Here is a 24283-nt window from a genome sequence, read left to right as displayed (position 1 = left end):
GATAGAGCGCGGACTTAGGCCCACTCCTTGCTGTTTGGGCTTCGCCGGGCCTTGAAACGTATGTAACATAGGTATGGGATGAACATTTCCATTCCATTAGAAGGACCTATACTGCTCAGCCTGTACTGCTGGCCTATAAACACCACTTTGACATTAAATAAAAAAAATTAAAACATGCTTAATTTATTCTCTGCAGCACAATGGCAGTCTGTTATGTCCACTATCTCCGTGATGAACCAATCTCACTTTGCAAAAGTCGTCTGAAAGTGATGAAGGCGCCTGCGCCGACAAAGGTCTTTGTTTGAAAGGAGCGGCATATAAAATAAACCCATTTAACTGTCATTGCAGATTTCACGCCTTATGTGTAACCACCATAAATTCAGCATCCACCCTGGCTGCCCTCATATGTTTGCCCCCCTTCAGTAAAAGCCTCCCCTGCGTAAGCGTTTTAGTAAGATCATTTAGCAGCTGCTGGTCCCACTGCCAGTTGAGGATATTTACGCGTGGATCCGGATGCATCCATCTGACTGCCGTGATGCAGCTGCTGACAGAATCGGCCGTCAGCAGCAGCATCAGGAGCAGCATCACGTCCACAGCCACCGTCTTCTCCCTTTTCCAAGCTGTCTTAACACCGAACGCCGCTTGGGTTGCTACCAGGAATGGCGCTGACATAATGATTAAAGCTGACCATTTGTAATGTGTCTCGGGCTTCCTCACAAACCAGTAAAAGAGGGATAATGTGCCCGAACCTCGAGCTCAAGCCCCGCAGCTGTCCCGCATCCACACACAACCAGGGAGAGGCACGGAAAGAGCATGGGCGGTGAAGGTGGGAGATGGGCGGTGGTGGGAAGCAAATCCCCTCTTCACACACACGCGCGCGCGCACTCGGCCCCCACCACCTTCAATCAATTAGTCAATCAATTAGCCGGCCTCCACTCCACGCGCGGTCATCACGAGGCAGATTAGCTCAGTAATGATCAAATTAATTCTTAATCGTAGATAATGGACGCGGAATGAGTTTATTATTTTCAGGAAAAATGAGTTAGGCCTTTGTCTTAGTTCCAAGACTGTGTGTGCGTTGCCGTCACGCCAGCCAGTTTTATCATAATCGGAAAAAGCCGACACGACAGTTCCTCTTTTCTTGGATGGGTATTATACATTTCCATAACTAATAAACTGAGATATACTGTCTGAAATTATGGAAGGCAACGCAGTTTAGACGCACTTACACCAAGCTGTTGTAAGCGTTAAAGCGAAATACTTTAACACACTTGTAAGCAAGAAGGAAAAGAAGTCAAAGTTTGGTGACTCTTCTGAGTCATACAGACCATAGTCTGCATATTAGGGCGCCTAGTCTGAGTGTTTTAAGTGAATGTAAAAATGAAGGCTAATACTCCTCTTCGGCTTTCTCCTTCTTCTCATCATATCTGAAAAAAAACCCCGAAAAAAAAACTAGACAGGAGTTTGAAATTTCCGGGCTCATGCTGGAGGCTGCCATTGGCTCACGAGGAGCTTACCTACATGCAAATGAAGCAACGCAGCCTTGCTGCCTCTGATCCAGAGCGTGAGGAGGAGGACCAGGAATACACTCATGTACCTCGAGCTCTAGAAAAAACACCTCCAATTCCTTCAATGTTGAAACTCCACAATTAAACCGGATTGTGTTGACAAAAGCCGACAAAAGGCGCTTTCGTAATTTTTTTGCGCACCAACCCCGTAGAAAGCAATAACGGAATACAAGGGGACAGACCGATTCAGTCAATACTTCAATACTGTTATGAAGCGAGAATGAGTAGCGCAGAAGACAGCGGGAGCAAGTGCTCGTCGGGCCCGATTTCCAGCTTTACTATCCAGTCTATTTTAGGCACGCCATCCGATGAGCCGCGCTCCGGGACTAAGGAGCTCTCCAAGGGGCCGCCGCCAGCGCCGCGGAGGCGCTCACTGTCGGTGTCGTCCGAGGAGGAGTGCAGCGGCGGGGAGGACTCAGCAGACTGCTTCTGCTCCGACACGGGTCACAGCGAGCCGTGCACCCAGCACCAACCCCATAACTTTTCCTGTTTAGGTAAGGATTATTATTATTATTATTATTATTAAAATTAAAAACCAAAGAAATATTAAAACAATATTATCACCCACAGATACACTTTCAAACTTATTCAGCTGAGTTTCTTTTTTCACAGAAATAACAGGTTTAATGCTTTGTTTGCACTTTGATTCACTTTTCACTAGCTTGTGTTTGAGACTGTTACACTGACACGCAGACCATCCGCTGCCACTTGTACGTTCTGCGCAGACTATCGCATCAGCAGCGGAAGGTCGAATAATTAGCCCTCTGTCTTTCCTCTCATTTCAAATTTAATTGAGCCTCCTAATTGACGAAACATGTTTCCAAAATGGCTGCACTACACGTCGTCAATTGAGCGTTAAATAGAGCTGGATTTAATTAATAGCTTACTGTACACCGTGCACACTCACGCTGAATTGTTTATTTAAAAAGTCACAGGCTTTCAGCAGTCGATTTAACAAGTCAGAGTTCACACTTGACGAACTCTCAAACTGAGTATGTCTAAAAAATGTAAAACATTTTTTTTTTCAGTCGTTTAAAAAGCACGCTTAAATCATAGACCGCTTATGATAGCCTACTCATCACATCCTTCTCCCCCTGCTGCGTTTAGGTCCCGCTAAAGGACTTCTGTCTGGAAATGACGGGCTCGCACGGCGGCCGCACCTGTCACAGCCTCTGCTGCAGGATTATAAGGAGGAGCAGGAGAGACCGTGCCATCAAATGTCACCTCTGTCGGAGGAGAGACAAACAGACGGTGCGGACAAGCAGGGCAGCTCGGCCAAAAAGAAAACGCGCACGGTTTTCTCCCGGAGTCAGGTGTACCAGCTGGAGTCCACCTTCGACATGAAGAGGTACCTGAGCAGCTCGGAGCGGGCCTGCTTAGCCTCCAGCTTACAGCTGACGGAGACTCAAGTCAAGACGTGGTTTCAGAACAGGAGGAACAAATGGAAACGACAGCTCTCTGCTGAACTGGAGGCGGCCAACATGGCCCACGCCTCCGCACAGACACTAGTGGGGATGCCGCTGGTTTTCAGAGATAACTCCTTACTGCGTGTTCCCGTCCCTAGGTCTATCGCCTTTCCGACGCCCCTGTACTACCCGGGAAGCAACCTGCCAGCGTTACCTTTATACAACTTGTATAACAAAATCGAGTACTGATTGACTCTGCTGTATGTTCACTGCAGTCCACGAAAAAAAAAGCATTACAAAACAATACGACATTCTAGGTGTCTCATAAGCCTTGTATATCAATTGTATCACTTTTTTGTTGTTGAGAAAACTCTTATTATGCAGTTATTGTATGTCTCGAAAGAAAGCAATCAAGTTTCCCTATATGTATAAAATACACCATGTGTATAATTATTATAACGATTTTGTATTTTTATTTTAACTTGCTTCTTCTTTAAGTGATAAAATACTGGATTTAATCCTTCATATCACATTTGAAAAATACGTTAAAAAAGGCCGACTTTTACACTGTTTTTTATTCCGAATTGGTTTGTCAAAGATATTTTAAGTTTCACTCCACCTGACGCAAAACTGACAGGAAACACTCAATTCTTCCATTTAAGGAAAAATATCATTGTTTCTATTGTAATCTAGACCTTCAATAATAACCTTCTCATTCAATAAATTTTCTATTTCAGTGAAAAATTTGGTTTGCTTGGTTTTATTTGTAAACTTTGCCACTGGTACATTCCCCCAGCACACAGGGCTAAGAATTATTGTAAATAAGAAAGAAAGCAAAATTATTTTCAGCTGTTCTGAGATTCCTGAAGACCACAGTAGCAACCATCCTTTTATGCTAATGGGTATTAATTTAATATATTTTTTTCTCGTTGTATTCTTGAATTAACCGTTTTATTATATGTAAGATTTAACCACAACTAAAATGTGTGTAAGGGGAAAAAGGGGAAGACACTGATAGTAAATTCAGAAACACTAGACGACTATTGGCTCTCACATTACACTAAAAAATATTTGTTATTTTATAATACTAAAGGCTGTGGGATTCTTGTGATGTGCATTTTAATCTGACTACATTTTTAAGAAATACAAATGTACTTAGAGGGAATGCGGTGTGAAGTATTGATTGCTAAGTACACTAGCCTGGAAATACTCTAAAATACCAAACTCTGTCTAAATCTATTGAGTTCATCAGAGAGATACAGCTAAATCTGATTTGTTTGCCCTTTTTAGTCATATTTTTGTATACGCTAGTGACCAGCGAACTCCTCTGTAAATTAAGAGATTGGTGACCAGGGCACACGGCTTTATAAGAAGTAGATAAAGCACATTTCAGGCTGGAAAAGAGTTGCTTACTATCACTGGCCAATCACGCCTCTGGGCGGGATCTTCTCTCATTTGAAGTCTGCCTTCTGCGGCTCTGAAGCATCAGGACTTGTAAAGGGAAACCTAAGAAGGAGGCGTTTTGTCAAACTTTAAGACTGGCTGTCATTAGACTGTGCTCTTTATCTGTCTGTGTAGTTAATTATTTTATCAGCTCCCTTAAGAATTCTGGACACCACATGTGGTGTGTCTGGTTAACACAGGAGCTTGTTTAGGTTTTCAAGAGGCCTGTTGCACTAAATCAGCTCACCCTGTCAGTGTTTACTATCTAATAACAATTCACTACATGTAAATATTAACCATAAACCTGACCATAATCTCGCACACATACACGCACTCACTCAGAAGCACATGCACGTCCTGTGGTTGATGGGGAGCGATAAAATTGTGTCATTTGCCAGCTTTTCTTGGGTGTCACATCATGTACAAGCCCCCCCCAACACACACACCCAACCAAGCCCTTCTACCCATCCCACCAATCTCTCACTGTGTGCTAATGGCTACATTACCTAGCAGAATCATGACTAGCCAGGCTCTGCTGCCCTGCAGATTATGCCTGACCCAATTTCTGCAACAGCCGCCCTGTGTTTCTGGGAAAATGGATAGCGTTAGACAACAGCAGTGATTTATGGGCAACTCCAGCAGCAGCGAAGAGGTGAGGTGCAGGAGGATGAATTTGTGACAGATAGGAGAGAGAGTGAAAAGAGAGATAGAGAGAGCGATGGGGGACAGTAACACTTATGAAAAGGAGCAATAGCTTTGGTTGAATGAAGCTGTTTATTAGTTTCCAAGTGGTCATTATGTCATCAGGTGTGACGGTAATATGCTGCTCTTTTGGATGGATGTTTGCACCCCACTGACTTCTGGGAAATCTGCATGACCTGTCACCTGAAGTTGTTTGATTTAGAAGACAAGGCGAGAGGGAGAGAGATGTGTGGAGAAAATAAGAGCCAAAGTGAAAGAGAGGAATAGGTGGGGTGGGGGGGTGGGGTTCGATGTAACTATGTATCACTGCAATGGCAGGCGTGAATTACAAATTTTAATAGCAAGGCAATGAAAATGATTTGAAGTGGTTTAAACTGCGAAGAGACAGCGACTGGCATGGTGATGAAGATTTGTTGAGATGATATGTTGTGCCTTAGGATTCATCAAACCTGCCTGGTAAGGTGAAAAGCAAGTGTAATTCACTCTGTGGTATAATTTATGATGGGAGTAATGGAAACTGTGGGCTACACACAGTGTGGAGAGGGAGAAGCAAAGACAGCGTGCACCCGGCAAATTGATTCTCAGGATAGTTTTTATAGCATATTTACAGAATCGTAATGAATTAAAACCCCCAGATATCACCTCTTTTACATCTTGAGATAAAACGAAGATCAAAACTAAATTAATTGAGACCACATTAAATTGATATAGGCTGCAAAAACACTATCTAACACTTTACTTTTTCATTAGTAATGTTCTCTTCTAACATCTGAAGATTTCTTCTTCTTTTTTTTTTAAAATATCCCTTCCTTTCATCATTTATTTGGATGAGGGCTTTTCAACTACCTCCCAACATATTTACAGCACCAATTTGATTTAAAGAGGGTATGTGTGGCTTCATATTAGAGTGGAAGGTTATGAAGTATAACACCACGAGCAGATGCAGAGCCCCGGGTCTGCCTCAAGACAAGAGTTTTAAAAGCGATCGCAATGCATTAAGCCAGACAACTCTCAAGACCTGTTTGCTCCCTAAATGAATTTGAGAGGAGCGTAACAAGATTTTTGAGGCAGGCCCTGTCATCCGCTGGCTTTAACCAGCTTCTGTATTTATGGGCTAATGGTTAAAAAGGAGAGCTTGGAGCAGAAGTGATTTTTCATGATTCTGTTTTATATCAACTGGAAATGAAGGAGCTGAAGGGAAATTGTGTTTGTCCCCCCTCCACAGCCTCTACCCCTTCGCCTTAACAGGGGAGGAATATGCTACCAGGCAAATGGCCGCAGTAAATGCAACATATGGACTAAGTTTATTAAATGAAATAAGGTAAAGTTACGGCTTTATAAATTACTTTAAACCAAAATCGTAATGAAAACCTGTAATAAGGGGCTATATCATTTAAATAGATAAATACGCCTTTTAATAAAAGTTTAAGTCTGTTATTTGATTAAAAATAACAAAAATGGTGTTCAGTCTCAAAATCAGTTTAGTTAAACTTGTGATATTGTGACTGTCTACATTAATATACTGTATATTTTAAGCTGTTTAAAAACTGAAGGTCAAATAGAAAAATCTCTTTTATTTGAACCATAATGAAAACCTTTCCATGCCTAAGTCAAACTACTCAAGAACAATATTTACCCAGTAATGTGGACTAGCGCTTTAATGGCAAAATGCACTGTGCGTAATTGTAAAATTACCGACCATTTCTTGAAACTCCGATTCTGAAGTGCCCTTCTCTGGTCAATATGCATCAAACTATTATAGACTACAGTATGTGCAGAGAATTCGGCTATTACTTTAGAGATAAGTCCATTAGCATTACCTTTGACACAATAATGGATGTGAGATATAATTTTGTGCACTCCATTTTGTATTTGTAAGGATAATAGGGGGATTATCTTGAAGGCCTTATGCTACACGCTCAAGCATGAGACCACAGAGACAGAGAGCTCTGCAACAGTTGTTTTCACATCCTCCCCTCTCTCCCTCAGCCCTCCCCTCTGCTCCAAGACCCTCTCGGAGAGCATGTCATTATTCTATTAAAGACCTACAATTTTTGTAATGGGACTTGCAGTGGTCGGCAGAAGTGCAGGCAGCTTCTTCAATATCCTGGACATTATTTGCTCGTTTAGTTAAATGATGTTTCTAATTCCCTCATAATTACTTGTAATGAGGCTGTCTCCCTCGTTTTGATGCGGCTACATCTTAATACAGCATGGCATTCTTTTTTAGGGATAATTACCTCTCATGAGGCTGTGGAGCAAGGCTGTGGTTTGTTGTGCGCTGCACACGTGGCAAATTGGCTTGTTTCCTGCCATCTTGTCTTCCTGCAAATTGGTAAATTAAGTTTCTCGGCTGGAGCATTAGAACTGTTAAGTTTGCTTTCTCGGCTCCTTCAAATGATTGGATTCACTGACAGAGAGATGGCCGCATATTCTCTGTTTTGTCTCATTAACTTTGTACGCCTTACAGAGCTGAATATTGGAGCATTAACAAAACTGTTACAAACACAGTTTTAAAATAATCTGGGCATGTAACCCAGATCACAGGGGAACACAAAGCATGCTAATTCCTTAAGGCTACATTTTACATTCATGCTTTACTATTAAGCCAGTGAGTCTAAACTTTAATCCAGTTTTACTGAGAGACAAATCTCAACACTGTTTTGGGGGGGAAAAAGAAGCTGGAATCCAAATTAGGTCAATTTGTTATAGCGCTAAAAGACAACAGTGGTGCCATAAAATGTATCTGCACTGCCACTGTGTCAAAAAAAAAAAGGTACTGAACCAGTTCTGTAATTTTCCTCTTGATAACATTATCAGGAGAGCTTCTCATTACCTTATATTGTAGGTAATAAATAACTATGTTATATTCAAGAGTTTAAACATGCTATAGATATGCAGAATTTAAGCTTACGATGGATTTTCCCTTCCTGTTCCCCATCAGTTAGTAGACCTGTCTGTGCTGTCCCTCTGAAATGATCCAGCTGCCGTACTCCAACCGCAGCCATTGCAGGGTTGGGTGAGGGGTTTTTATTTCTAAGTGCTGATGTGTCGCAGACAGTTTGGCTCTACAAGGGCCTGTTACACGCCGATTAAAGAGAGGGAAGGAGTGCTCCCGCAGGGCGGCCTTGTACATTTACCCTGACCACAAAAAGGTCTAACGTTTACGCCCTGGTGCTGACATGACCTTCAAACAAGGTCCCTCTGCTGCCTGGGTGGATACTGGAACTGTCTGGAGCCCTGCAGTGGACCTAACAGACAGACAGGAAGAAATCATATCTTTTATATCAGGAATGCCCTGTCATATCCTGGGAAGTGAGAAGATATGGCTTTTATTGGAAAATACAAGAAAGGATAGTTATTTTTTGCACTTTTATGGCAATATGTGATTGTGATTTTATAAAAGCCTTTGTCAGATTCACTGAATGTTGGAACATGATATGACAATATTCTCGCCATTAAAATCCCCTACACTGAACAAACTGACACACATAAAAGACACAAAATAATTCAGATCCAAATCCAGTCCACAGTCATCTATTGGTGGATGATAAACACATCACTGCTTATTGTTTTTATTAGTGAGAGCACAGGCATATTCTCAAGTGATCCCTTTGTCTTTTCTGGGCCAGTGATCCATTTGTTATGAGATATGATATTGAGGTCTTCTTAACACGAGAGTTGCGATCTCTTTGTAAGGACCAAGTGGTCTCTTTCAGCTGCAGGGGTCTCACGTATAGAGAGATGATCTATCACTTCAGTCTGAGACTGACTGGTGATCACATAGCCTGCAGTGCAGCAGCAGGCAGTACAATGAAAGCAGCACACTATCACCTGACAGCTAATTAGGGATCACTCCCCTGGAAGGGAATACATTGTCTTTGAGGGAATGAGGGAAAGAAAGCAAGAGGTCACTGAAATCTGTGTGAAGTGTCAGTGAAAGCCACAAGACACCTGCAATCTCTAAAGGGAATTTATCAAAGAGCGGACTTCCTGATGTCTGGTTATCTTTGTTCTAAACAGTAAATAATATCTAAATTATAGGCCGTTTTAGTTTTTCTGTCCTCTTCCCCACACGCGTGAACTCAAGTAAGAACTTCATACTGTATCTAGACATTCATACAGTCCTTTTTAAATCTGAGAGTTCAGCAACAACAATTCTTCCCAATTTTGTCTGCTAGCATGGCCATATTCATGGCAGTGAGTGTGTGTGCGTCCATATGCACAGCCAGGAGTGTCAGTCTATGGCTTATATGAGAGACCTGGGATTTCTTTGAAAACACATTTGTAACCATTAGTTGAGTGTAAGGTTTCATGTGCAGAGTGCATCCTCTGGACTGGTGTCAGAGTTTCTGTGAGGCTCTGTGGCAGCCTCTCTTGGAGGGACTGCACTGAGAGAAGGAGGATGGAGGTGGTGGCTGGGGGGGAGAGGAGGAGGAGGAGGTGGGGGGGATCACTGGAGCCTACGCGTCCCACCAACAATGCATCACGGCAGGCAGGGTGTAACCCGAGCCCCCCCTCTGGCCCTGGTGTGGCCTGCCACCGTGCACTCCCTCTCGGCCCCTTTTGCACCCCCAAGATGCTTTTAAAGAGATTTGGCCAGTGAGAGACTGGTTCTTCAAAAGAATCGTCATCACATTAGAAAGGAATTAGCCAGTCCTAGGGCCAAGGATTCCCTGACCTGACTAATTCTGCACCTCTAAGCAATCCGTCTCATGCCTAGGCGGCTGGCGAGGCACGTTCCTGGTGTACAGAGGAGGAGGTGCTTTAGCAGGGGAGATTCCAGTCGTCCTGCTGGTGGGCAAACTTTGCATAGGTGCTCGGGAAAGGTTACTGGATAATCCATCAGAATAACATCTGCAGGTAGAATGTGAAAGTATAGCTATATGTAAAAAGGCATTCTAAGGATTTGCAATGAAACAAAGTCTTATTGCCGATTGAAGCACACAAACAGATTTATTAATTCAATGTATTTATTTAAGAATTTCATTCAAAAAAAAATTCTGAATCTGCTTTGAAATTAATGGATAGTACGATCTAATTTATTTGCTAAAATCTTTCTGAAATCTTGGATGCAGGCCTCCATTAACATAATTTCTTCAGTTCAGTCCAGAGAAACCATTTCAGCACTTGGCCACCTGTTCTTCTAAGCCTGAAGGGCTCACTGGCAACAACCTTCCCTCTCACTATTTAGACAAACTAATCTGATTGGGGAAAAGAAGGAGGTGGGGAGGGGCAGAAACTTACAAACCACATGCTGCAGGGTGGGACTCGACACCACCTCTTCTCCAGGGTCTCTGATCGTTAAGGAGCTACCATAGCCATCAGCATGATCAAGCTAACACACAGTAGGAGGAACAGTGAAACAGACAAAAGAGAGAAAACACGCAATACTCCCAGTGGCATACGCAAACTAATTTCAACACATTTTAAAAGCCTGATTGGGTTACAAATGTATAAACTTAATTATTATGTGGTTTCAAAGGCGCAAATGCAAGTGAGCCCTTAAGTTTTTTATTCTTACATCTCTTAAAGTACTTCACGATTTGATCCTTTTCCATACATCAAGTGTGTATGATTCTATTATGGTAGCTCAAAAGACACACTTTAAAACCACTGATCTGGAAAGACACTGGAGAGTGTGTGAAGTAAAACATACACTTGTTAAACCAGCATGACCCAAGCAACTTGCCAGTTAGGAAGTGGTCCATCATGTCAAACTCGTTTGCAAAGAAAGGGATTAACCCTTAAGGTTCGAAGGTCGAGATCAAAAGGTGTCCCCCTTGGGACCGCACGGAGAGCCTTGGAGAAACGCAGATCCCAAGCTTTTGTAAAGGAATCTTCTAATTACAATAAATCTCCACTGCAAGGTAAAGACAGAAGTGCTTGGTACAGTGGCTATATGATATCTCTTTCCCGAGGGCCTGCAGGTAGTCTATAGATGTTTGGATAGAAGACTGATAGGAGAGAATGGTTGCCACCAGGGTAGTGGCCTCTCATTTGCCCAGGTCAGAACCTCAGTGAGTGATCACAGGTTTCACAGCTCAGGCTGACCAGCACCTCTGAACTTTTATAGCCTCTGGTGTGTAACTGGGTCTTTGACCTTGCCCACAGATTAGTATCAGTATCAGTCCTAGTACTGGATTTAACTCTTAGTTCTCCTTCTTTTATTGTTTTGTTTTCACATGAAGGCATGTCATGGTTGGGTTCCTTTCCATAAGAACACTCTTGAAGTTGGGACTTTAGGTCTCTATTGTGAGCTCTTGCAATTGGTTTCATGTTGTACTCTGATGTCTTCGGTCACGCTGTGTGATATTCTAGTAGACACAATTTTAAAATCGGTGCCTCATGACAACCCCATGTGCATATGTTTAGGCTTAAGAAATGTTTGATTTTTTATATCTAATTATAGCTAAAACAAAACAATATTTTGCACTATATGGCCTAAAAGGGGACCACACAGCATCCTACCTGGCAAGGTAAAGTTAAAGCTATGTCCTGAAGATTTATATTCATTTTTCTATGAGATGGCTGTGGGGAACTCTGTATGTTTGACTGTTTTCCCCTCTACATATTGAATATCGCTTGCAGAACAACCTTCTTTGTTCCCTCTTCATGTAAAGTTGTCTAACACTCTCTGTGCTTTCCAATGAGCGCTACTGTTGGCCAAATGGGTGGAGAGAGGAAAAGGAGGGGAGAATAGTAGTTTGTTCTTCCTGCAATTAGCATTCACGGTTAGCTAAGCAGAACTAATGCAGCGAATCTTTGAGTCTCACATTACCTGTCCTCCACTGCTGGAGTAACTGCAGGGCAGATTAAACTGTAGCAAGACGACAAACCCCTGTGTATCCATTACAAGTCTTTTATTATTAGCTGTGTTATTGGTAATTCCTTTTGAATTGCCACGACAAAAACTATGCGATGGCTAAGACGGGCTTCAAAAAATAGGATACTGCATGGGTGTGGATAACGTGCTAGTGATACTGTAATTTTGAAAACAAACTGAGAGTAAGAGTTACGCCTGCACTGCTGTGGTATTGTTTGGCAGTGCTGACGGAAGGCGTAACTCCCAGCGGCACATTTTGATCTGGCCTGTTTTAAGTGATGGGCTTCCCATGACAACAGTTAGCCCTGTCACATGTCAGGACAAGAGGCATCTGCCCTCAAACGTCAACCCCTCCTCGACTTTCATTCATATTTTATGGCCCTGTCTTTCTCATCTATTTTTTTTTAAATCTTCAACCCATCTCCATTCAGAGATCAGTTCGGTCAATTACTTTTTACTCATGAAAGGAGCAATTTGCATTTTCTCATGCAACATAAATATAAAAGTTCGTGAATTCAATCAGTTCAGTAAATATTATGTTGCAGAAGAAAATGAGAAATTAAGACAATGGGCTCGTGCACAGTATGTTCTTTAACATCTGGGTTAAAAACGAATCTCATGACTCCCTTTTCATGTGGGGGAGGATCAGGGTATGGGCTCTGCGTGTCAACATTATGGGATATGGATGAAACTGTGGGGATCTCATGAGTCTTCAGTGACAACAAAATACCCACTTACTACACCTTGTCACGCAAGAAAATATCACAATGCAATTTTCAGCTTAAGGATTTGTGTTCTTGTTGGGCATTATAGTTAAAACACCCCTGTCTAATAAAATTAATAATTGTGTGTGTGCATGTGTGTGAAGCAAAATAGTGAGAAAACCAAAAAGAAGTACTACAGTTTAATTAGAAGAGAATCAATGTTGCAGGCTAATGCTCTTCCATATTTTTCTTCATTTGCTCCTCCTGAGTATCTTGATTTGCTCTGTTTATCCTCAGCTAATCATTATCAGTTCTCTGAAGTGCTGTCTTATCAGTTACAAACAGGTACAAGCAGCACAAGTGCTCCCAATTGATTCACTAAAGGCCCCCAATGTGACGAGGCCACTGTCTAGTCACACGGAGCCCAAGAAGAGACACTGCTCAAAATCAATAATTCTTCTTGTGTCACTGGCTCTGCTAAAGTCCACACTTCTTGTAGCCCAGCATTGATGATATTAACTGCACAAGTTGTTTTATGCAATATGAAACCCAAGTGATGTAAATATAGTTTGAGTGCACTTTGAAAAACTGGTGTTATGCTGGGCTACTGGAATTGATCTGGATATATGTTTGATTTTATTTTCCACTTTTTTTCTTTTTGGTCATGACTTCTTCTACAAATGTCTCCTCTTTGGCTTTACCTGTGCTATACTGCAGTTCTCCTGTCTATTATTGTAAGGGACTAAAATATGCTTTTCAGTTTAAAAAAAAAAAAGAAGTAATAGTTGTTGCAACAATCAATGGGCAGTAATTTCTGGAAAAGGTTATGGCACATTCTACCAAATGGTTAGAGGCAGTTTCATTTAATTAATGGTGTAGTCTGTGTTTGACGTACATGGTTTTAGCAGACAATTGATAATGCTGCTGGACAGCCAGGCTCAGAAACCTGATGCTATTTGCAGGGGCATTACAGGAGAATCTTGTTGCAGCATATGGATTTAAAAAATAATAATCGCATTTCACTTTGATTGCCTGGTGGACACAGCTTATATTTGACTTGGTGATTTAGTTTTAACCAGAACCCGACCAAATTTGACTAAACACAGAGATCTGATGGATTTTCCGAAATATTCCGCGAATATGTTTTGAAGATTGAGGTACAACTCCAAGTGCTTCTGTCTCTCACTTACATATTTCTGTTTGTATCACCATGCCTCCTTGTTGAACCACAGCTACTTCCCTCTACTTGATGTGCAATCTAAATAAAAAAGATTGTAATATAATAAAGGACCCATAGTCCCTACTTATACGGTGCTTATTGAGTGGAACATTGAGATTTATATAACTCCTCTCAATGAGAGAGAAAAGGAGAGAAAGAGGGAAAGAGTATTTCTCCATGATTGCGAAGGGGGTTTAAGGTTACCAACTAATTTCCCAGTCGTTACTGCCGACAGTGCCACATCCGGCTTCCTCAGTGTTTTTCAACGGGGAACAGTACAATCTGTTATACTGGAGGGATCATCAGCTCTTCCTCAACCAATGATTACAAGTAATTACCTGTTTTTCGCTCCCTCCATCCATCCCTCCTCCTCTATCTCTCTGTCTCTGCCTCTCTCTCTCTCTTCTCCTTTCTCCCTTGAGCTATTACCCTAACTGGCTGTTGTGGAGCAAAGAGGAGGTGTGTTGAGAACAAGGCAGGCTTTTATGGACTCCCCACCAGCGCCACTCCACACCGCTCCATTTTGAAATTATCGGGTCCCCTTGCTTTTGAAGTCTCTGTAAGCGCACCCTCCTATTTACGAGATGGCTGTGTACTTAAAGGTCACAGATTGATCAAGAGGTCCTAAAGATGGCCTTTTCACTGAAAGCACTGCAATACTGTGGCTTCCACGGGCCACATCTGTAGGGAAAAAAGGAAAATAAAATGTATCACTCCCCCAAAGTCAGGCATATTCAGACTTTAATGTACAATTCCATTTACCCTGGAAAATGCCACAATTGAGTATGGAATTCACAATGAGCACAGCAATTTATCAGTGCTTTTTTGTCCATTTCTGCTGGCTCGGGCTTAAGAATATTTTACTTACTGATTACCTGCAGGTCATTTTATAAATGTGTCAGACTCTAACTTTGTTTGAACAGGAGACCTTCACTCCATTGTTTTGTCCATTTTAAAAAATGCATTTGACACACTCACAGGAAACAGCAGCATCAATATATTTGACAGTGTCTATGCTAAAAAAAACAACAATGATCCGCCAGCGGTATCCTGAATTTTATAACCTAGTATGATTTTATTGTAAAATCCCCAGTTAGATCATTTTACACCTTCCGGGATATCTATACCTTTTTTTGTCTTCTTCTTATTTTTAAATGAATCAAGAATTATTTCTAATTCCTAAATCAATGACGAGTTTGTTTCAGTTTTCTTAAAGTATTTTATGCAATATGAACATGTTTTAAGTACAATGCATTAACAAAAAACAGGTGCAACATTTTGTATTCATTACAATATTTTTTTGTCATTAACCAAAGCATGTTGTAATTTCCACAACATAAATAAATATATGATTTCTAAGAATAATGACAAAGCACCGTATGGAGACTGAAAAAAACTCCTACAGATTTGTGAATTTGTTCATTTTTTTTGTTTTTTTCTAGGCTGTCAGTTTATGTTTTTAAACTCAGGTCTGTGTTGCAGATACAAAATAATGCTCAGTGCAGAAACGTCACTGACTTTAATTTATGAAGCTTTTTATTTTTCTGGTAAAAGCCCCCAAAAGGTCAAGGTAAGGATTTTTTTTTTTTTAAGACTTTTGTGTTACCTGACAAAAATGCTTGCTTTACTGCCTTTTGGATTACCACACAATACACTTTATGTTCCTTCTGATGCATAAAAAAAACATTAATATGTTCATCCAGTCATTGTATCCTGCCAGTTGAGAGACCCCCCTCCCCCCGGAATAAATAGGGTAAAGGAAAGATGATGTGTCACTTTATGTGATGCATTTTGTACTCATTGCTCATTTTAAAAGGCTGAGAACAGCATCCAGCTCTTGGTTTTGATCACACTCTGGCTGTTCTGCCTGCCTGTGACAGGCAATATTAGTTGTGTCTCAATCTATGGTGTTATAATCTGAACCTGCGATAAGGCGCACCAGTTCAAGATCGAGGCAGCATCATATAGTCAGTATAAAACGTATTAAAACAACCCATTAACTTAACTGAGGTTTAACAGAAACTATCAAAGCCACAGGCCAACATCCCATCCTAAAAGTTGCATTCAAAATAGGTCCTACAGTGGGTCTTAATTTAGATTTGTGCACATTCAGCCACAGCTGAGGGTGTACTGATTTTCTCTGTATTCACAACCACTGGTGGTGTCTTTTGTCCCTTCTGCTTCCCCTCACCCCTAACCGGTCGCTGCAGATGGCTGCCCCCTCCCTGAGGCTAGTTCTGCTGGACGTTTGTTCCTGTTATAAGGGAGTTTTTCCTTCCTACTGTCACCAAGTGCATGCGGATAGGTTGTTGTTTCATTGTTGGGGTTTTCTCTGTATGACTGAATAAAAATGATATTTCAAGAAAGAAAAATCATCCAAACTCCCGATATTATTAGAGATAATGTCGCTATTAGAGGACCAATCAAAACTGATAAAAAAAAAAAAAAAAAATCATTTATAGCGTTTCCTTTTAAATGTATTTATCTAGTAATAACTGTTATTTACCCACTCTCATCAAAGCAAGAAATAAGCCAGTTCCAGGCTCCAACTATTTAAATCCCAATGGGATGTTGTTGTTTTTTTATTATACCAACAGTTATCGCCTCATATGAAAATTTCTTGCTATAAAAAAATGAACAACTGTGTTACCTCAGCGGGAAAATGGCATTTTAAGACAACAAAGTTAATTAACCAGTAATGTATATGATTATTATATTTCAGCAGAGTTTATCCAAACAGGATAGATGGACTGAGGCAGAGACCATGGCTGATCCCAGTTGTATTTTTGTTTTATTAATGTAATTAATCTGAGTGTTTGTCTGAGACTTACTCGCCCAGAACACCAACATGTCAGCACTAAAAACAAAAAACAAAAAGCTGTTCAAAGGCATGCAAGCTTTGTTCATCATAACAGCCTCAAACTTAACTCACTCTGTTATTATTATTGATAGTCAGTGCCTTCAGCGTGTCTTATTAGCCCACTGGGAATGAATGAGAAATAGCCAGGCAGCACCATGCCAATTTAACTCTGTTTTAAAATATGCACGAAGGATGGGTACCTTGGCAGTGGCGCTGACTCTGAAATGTTATTGATCGTATCACTCGTTGATAATATGACGCATGTCACATTCGACAACGATATAAGAAGAGGGGTCAGAGCTGTAGGACTAATGAAACTGTTTTGCGAGGGGAGAACGGAGAGATGGATGTTGTTTTCTACAACATTAACCTTGCAAATGGCTGCCAGAGAGCAGCTATGTCTCACGCCACACATGCACGCACACTCACACTGTCAACTCTGGCAACTTCCTGATGGTTGACATTAACACCACGCCAAAAATCTCAAACCATTAAAAACACCTGTACTCATGCAGGGAGCTAAAATGAAGCCATATATTTCCAAATAAATGAAAATCTTATTAGCATCACAACAACGCTCGTGGCAAAATACTGGGTGATTTGAAAAGTGTCTCCTGCTGTCTGCTAGCGGGGATGACAGATGAGGTGAGGACGATGTAAAGGAATTGGTGTGGAGAAGGGTTGGGGTTGGGGTGTTTGGAGTGGCTGCAGAGAAACAGACCCTGAGTTAAACCCCTTCAAAATGAGTAATCTTACATAATAATATCCTCATGTGTCTTGATAAGAGCAAACCCTGAACAAGCCGACAGCATCCATCAGCATATCTATGAAAACCCACTAACAATGTTATGAATCCTGAAGGCAGCTATATCCATGGCAAATATGCTCTGTGAACCTCTGATTTGGAAAGTATATCTTTAACGACACCATTACCAGTGGCTATCACGATTACTGAATCCACAGCAACAATCCTCACAAAATCCATGATGTGAAACCACATTAACGCAGCTCCCATTGGCTCAGGATGTTGCTGTGCTGTTACACAGATGTACAGGCTACAAAGTCAAACAACCAAAGGCATTAAATGGTCTCTACAGACTGCATGGGCTATCCACTATTGTTTTAACAGGGAGGTAATTAACTGACTTTGTCAATAGGTGGGATGGAGAGCCAGTCTGCAAGGTGTTTATAGGTCCCAAGAGTCATTTCTGGGGTGAGGGGGCAAAGCAGAGCTCATCTATCCAAACTCAATGACCTGACAGATCCTCAACTAAAGGCTCACACTCATATCAATTATTGATGAGATAAAAGAGACTTTATTTAGGGACAAAAACCCCCCCAAAAAACCACTGCTGTCACCACTGTGCAATTTGAATGATACAGATTTGTCTGTGTGCTTGACTGACTGTGCCCATGTACGATACATGTTTGTTGGAGGACGTGTTTGAATGTGCACAACTGTGTGGGTGTGTGTTAATCAGACATACTGAATGTGCACCCTTTTTATTTTCTAACACTCTGTATGGAAAGGTGCTGCGAATCAGTAAATGGCTCCCTTTGCTAATCATCTCTGCTGTAGCAAGGGAAAAAGGGAGAGATAAATGTTTGAGTGGAGAGGTTGAGGGCGTCTCTTTCAGACCTGCCCCTGCTGTCTGTGAATAAAAGCCTGAAAAGGAGCTACGACGACAGGCTAGAAGTGAGTCCAACTGGGCTTTGAAAATGCTGCCTCTTCTCCAGGCCTTGGTGCTAATGCATCTGACTCAAAGGCTGTAAGCCAGCGAGAGAGAGAAAGGCGGGAAGAAAGAAAAAGAGGAAGAAAGGGGTTGAGAGACAGGGAACTGGTGCTACAAAGGACAAAGAACTCCAAGGTGTGCACTCGGTATTCAGTAATTGGTAAAAGAAGCTTCATTTCTTACAGTGATTTCCTGTCTTTTTACCGTCTCTGACAACCGTGATGCTTTTAATAGGGGTATGAGTAGGGGCTATTCTGTGCGTCCACACCCCCCTCTCCTCGAGTCCCCTCGAACACCAACCTGTCTGGCTGCTCGGTGCTCAGCCTGACCACCCCTCCCGTCTCCTTCTCTCCTCACAAAATAGAAAAAGAAAAAAGCATTAACCATATTCTTTCTGTCATTCTCTCTTTTTGAATACCTCAAACCCCTTTAGCTTTAATCATTTCTGGATCAGGCTCAGTCCAAATAAGCCAAGCCATTTTCTGCACTCAATTACTCCCTTAACAGCATCAAAAAGAGAAAGGATTCAGGTATAGTGAGGAGAGAAAGAGGGTGAGAGGGAGAAAATTGTGAAGCATCTTCATCCGCCGAAATGCTTTGAATGCTTCGAAAGGCTTTCTTTTTTAATGAAAAACCAGTAATAAGAGATGGTTCTGACTATAACAAAATGTTTACTGTCTGTTCGCTAGCTGTGAGCTCTTCACTCTCCCCAGATAAATTGTTGAAGAGAGAGAGGGGGAATAAAGGCTTGAAGAAATGGGCCTCCAAATTACTACATTTCCACCGAATCCTACTTTCATTACCAAGGAAAATATATCAGAAGGTACTTCACTCCGAAAGGTATTTTAATAATACATTACTTTTCTCATAACTACTCTTAACCTTTAGATACAATGCATTTTGGATGAATGCATCTGTCACAGCTTGGTGTTCAGATAATGAGACATCCAAATCTTATTTACTGTTGTCTGCCTGAGCAAGATATTTCGCACATTGTACCGTGTGGCTGGCCCTTATCCAACTATATATGGCATATGTATATATATATATAACAACTCAGCCCAAACTATAGGCCTGAATGAACTGAATAAAGGGGCAGTTCCATCCATTGCTTCAGGGTATTTCATGAAATGTATGCAGAAAGTGCATCTAAATAGGTTCCTCTTTTTCATGAAGTAGCACTCAATCTATAAGCATGGGCTCCGGGCTTGAAAATGCTGCCCTGTTTTTCCTCATTGCCCAAATTGCCCACATTGTTCTAAATGCCCGCCAGTAGATACAAATCAAGTATGAAATGTGTGAACACCAACAGAGGTCAATAAAGCATGTCCACAGTAATATAATGTGATTGATTTTTCTCTGAAGCTCTTTCTATACTGGATTCTGCAGTGTGCACATTGCCGATGATAACACAAAAACTGCTGATGGTTAATCATAATGGCTCAGGGTGAGCACTTTACTTTCATACTCCCTCCTTCTCATACCCCGCGCTCATTTCCCCTCTTAGCCAGCTGATGGCCAGTAAGGTCAACATGACATGCATGCATCCCAGAACACCATCCATACAGGCAAGAGCGGAAGCTGCTGTTTGGGTACCTCACAAAGAGCCTCTACTGGCACTGGTAGTTTCTCTCTACAGTCTCTCATTATATCAGTAGTGATGCAATGGGGGCTGAGGTCGCACACTGAGCGCAGGGTGGCCGCTTTTCTAGGGTCCTCAACAGAAAAATAATATCTTTGCCTGCCAGAGGAATGCAAACAGTAAACAGAGAAAGTAAACAGGCAGATGTGAACCTCTTGTGCTGCAATCAATACCCCGCTCTGGACCACCAAAGGAACAATTCCATCAAGTGCTCACATGTTCTATTTTAAGTTACTTTTTATGTTTTGTTATTCTTGACAAAATGTTACAGTGTCATCCTGTTTTATGCACTGTTTAATTAAATTGTTATCTTCAATTTGAGTCAGGAAGTTGTGTGTTTGCTGCTAACAAACCTGAGGATTACACATATTCTTCCCCTAATTAAGGCAAATTACAAAAACACAGGGGATGAGTGCAAGGGTAGTATACTGCGTTGGAGTCTAATAGGTTACTTTGGTATTTTAAGCTGGCAAAGAGAAGTTATGCATTTGGGCTATGAAAAGAAGGCATCTGCAATGTCTCTGCAAAGCACCTTTTAAAAACATACTCAAAATTATAGCTCTCTTCTTTGCTAAGATGATCATTTACAGCACACGAACAAAGCTGCCAGCTATCTAGGGTGTTAATTAAATCTGGATGCCTTTTAATGCATTTAAACACCCACTTTATATTGTCCGCTCTTCATCTGTCCACAACGTATTTTACCATTCCCTTATTATGCTCTTTAAAGAAGAAAATCTGGGCCAAATGAATGTTCACAGAGAAGAACAGAAGCTTTGACTCTTAATGGGCATGTTAGCACGGCAAAGTCGCTAATGGATGATGCTAATTATCACAAGCTTGGAAGGTCTCACAAAGGGAGTGGATCAATATGTGATGCGCTTGTTCTACTCATTCATAGATGTTGGATGATGACATTCGCTCGCACTAGACAAGAGTGCATTGTATGGCTGGGATGATGGCAATGACTGGGAGGGTGAGGACCAAGAGTGTTCTGCTCTTTCATTTCCAACGTGTGTTGGCTAATGCTTACATAAAGGCAGACAACGGGCGGGGGGAAGAGCAATGTGTGCTGGTGGATAAAGGGAAACGAGAGCCTCAGTCTTAATGAATGTGGTTGTAGAAAAGATGTAAACAGGTAGCGCCTAGAGAGAAAAGTGGTGCAGGAACTCTTGAAGTTTTTCACAAGCTACAGCATATGCCTAAATTTTTAAAAAATATATAAGTTGTTCATTGTGATCATTGATTGATCATCATAGAGCTATAATTGTATTAAAGTGATATGCATTTATCTTCTGTCTACATGATAGAGGCCAAATATCAAGATTTCCATGTTGATGCCACAAATCTATCTACTATGAATGTATGCCTGCAAGAATTTGATTGGTTAAGACAGCACGTTTACCCTGTTCATGCCATTTTCAAACCTACTAGTTTTCCAGATTTATAGTACATCTGCAGAATTGCAATCTGCCAAGTGATCATGTCTTAAAGAAAATGTTATCAGGTAGCAATTCCACCACCAAACTTGAACTAAACTGAGTCCAGATAGACCTTTTTTGTTCTTTATATTGTCTTTCTAGACCTCAGCAGAATAAACCTTGTTGAACACTTCTGTTTTATTGTAATCTGTAATACTAGTCTCAAAGCCAGGTAGGTGTGGGGTGGGCATACAGCCAAAACAGACAAGTGAACATTCAAACTGAAACATCTGAACAGGTAACTGGATCCCACACAACTTTGGGGGTAATTTGGACATGGTGTGGCACACTTTCTTGGGGGCAATATCCTGCTCTGGACCCCTCCTCCTTCCTTCTCGGCCCAGAGAGACCCATTGATCCACTGTCTGGTGAGCCCTGTGTCTCCAGTATCAGGATAATTCCAGGTGGGATTGGTTTTCCCTTGTTACCTTGTAGTTGGGAGCCCTATTCCTGCCCCTTCCTAATTCTCTCCGCCTTAACGTCCCAATGGCAGTGGACACGGCTAGCAGACAAGAGTTTCTTTGTCCCTTGTTTGTGGCAGGAAGTAGAAGAAATTGAGTTGGGAATTGAAGAGAAGTAGCTGAAAGGTCTAAAGAGGCAGCTTTTTCTTTGTTAACAACATGCAAAAGTACTAAAAAAATTGTGAAGGCATGCCATTGTACTGTATGAAGTACCTGAAAATCCATGTGAAAAGTTCTCTCAGTTATCCAAAGTTATATTGCTGAGACTGATTTTTGTGTGACTGAAGTGCTATGCTTCCTGAGAATCGCAGTAGCTAAAAAAAGACAAATTTTTTGTTGTTTGCTACAGGATTTTAAAAAATGTAATTTAAAATGTAATTAAAAGAAGACCCAACGTTTCAGTATTTTGTAATACATCTTTGTATTCACAAGTTAGATCGCTATTTTACACAAAAGTAATTTGTTATTCTACTTGTTAAATTACTTTTATGTTACTCTGTAACATTACCTGAAATGCATTGTCACATTTTCCAATTAACAATATACACCCACAGGCTCACACACTGACACAAATCTCTATCTTAATGAAGACACAGCAGACAAACTTTCTTTTAGTATTTCAGTGTAAAAACAAAGCAAAGTTGAAGAAAAAAAAAAAGCCGAAAGAGACTTTCGTGCAATCACCATCGATTCTACTGCAGAGACAGGTGCATGTAGAAATAGAGGCTACAGAGCTATGACCCTAACTGCTCGTCTTAGTTACTGAAGATCAGGATCTGGCTGCTTAGTTTGGTCAGCATATACTCAGGTTTAACATCACACTGGGTTCTTCACTACCTTTGTGTTAGTGTAGTACCTGTGCAGATGCTAACAAAGAGCTAATGTTATGTTACAACTACAATGCTGTTTTCTCTGACCTGGATGCAGTTTGCTCTTTTCCATCGCACACTTGTCCTTTCAATCGATTAAAAATAAAAGTTATGTCAACATCTCCATTTCCAAAAAAATCCCTCATCAAAAGGTGAAGACCACACCACCATTTTCCTGGAAAAAAACCTTTTTTTTTAAATCTTTTTTATCAGTCCATCCTGCAGATGACCGAAAAACCTTTGCAAGAAAAATAACAATATACATGTAACTCTAACATAATTAATGAATTAAGTACAGGATTGTGTTATATTAGTGTGTTACTAAATAAAATGTAATGTGATTGCAGTAGAACAAGTGATAAAAAAGTTCAAGTTTGGTTAAGACATATCTTTAGGTAAGGTAAGGAAAGGTATCTTTGGATTGCTTGGATTAAGTTGGGTTGAAAACATATTATGACCAAAGTCTTCCTATAAGTCAGTTTCACCCCTTGAACATGTGCTTAGTTTTGAGGCATTATCTAAATTATTTTAATTTCAGTTTTCACAATGACAAAAAAGGGCATGTGTGGAATCACCAAAGAAGCTATACTACCATCATCTTTACTTTCCTCAAATTCTCAAATTACCTGACATCTGCCAGATAGATAAATAAATAAAATCTAAATAATTTTCAACAGTTCCTACAAGTCACAAGTCACATGGCAAGTCACATGGAATATTCCTATTCAAGTCACATGGAATATTCCTATTCCATGTGACTTGCCATGAGGAAATTTAATAGAAACAAAATCAAAAAGAGCAAGGGTTATATGGCCTAAATATTATTTCATCTTTAGAGGTAGAACGTATAGATGAGTGCTAACAGTACAATGACTCTCTTAAAAATATAGTTATTTTCCAAAATAAGAATTTGGGCTGCCTGTGACACTAGACATCTCTTTTATCCTGCTCTTCTTTCCTCTTGCCCCCAAATAATGCCACGAGAGCTTTCTCTACAAAAGTTCCCAGCACACAGGCAATTCTTATTTTCCTTTCATTGTCCCTGCTGGACAACACAAACAAGCCAACAAGCTTGAAAGCGCATCATTTCATTTCCATATAGATGAAATGTGTGCAATGAAATAAGCAAGTGTCCATTTGTACACAAGGCACAATGGTTTTCATCTTGATGCTTCAGTATTGTTCAAAATGCTCCATGAATTACCTGAACAAAACACTAGATAGGATACTATTCACTGCATTGAAATTCTCAAAGGGTACTAATAGATTTTGCCAGTGTCCGAGCACTTGAGACATGAAAGAGGTTAAAGCAACACTGGAACTGAGATGATAGTACCCCTCTTCATTCATTCCTATTTACACCAGATGT

At 40.9% G+C, this 24283-nt stretch overlaps 1 protein-coding gene across 1 annotated transcript; it reads left to right on the top strand.

Moving 5' to 3' along the window:
* Positions 1-1334: 1334 nt before the first annotated feature.
* Positions 1335-3705, top strand: hmx2 (H6 family homeobox 2). The gene is made up of 2 exons (XM_084948729.1): positions 1335-2062; positions 2676-3705. The coding sequence occupies exons 1-2, from the start codon at positions 1789-1791 to the stop codon at positions 3221-3223; spliced, it is 822 nt and encodes a 273-aa protein (XP_084804855.1). The 5' UTR covers positions 1335-1788; the 3' UTR covers positions 3224-3705.
* The last annotated feature ends 20578 nt before the right edge of the window (positions 3706-24283 follow it).

This window comes from Perissodus microlepis, chromosome 13, assembly GCF_051167445.1.
Source record: "Perissodus microlepis isolate ML-2025 ecotype Zambia chromosome 13, ASM5116744v1, whole genome shotgun sequence".
NCBI lineage: Eukaryota > Metazoa > Chordata > Actinopteri > Cichliformes > Cichlidae > Perissodus > Perissodus microlepis.
Note: the sequence above shows the minus strand (reverse complement) of the source record. Positions and strands in the feature narration are given on the sequence as shown.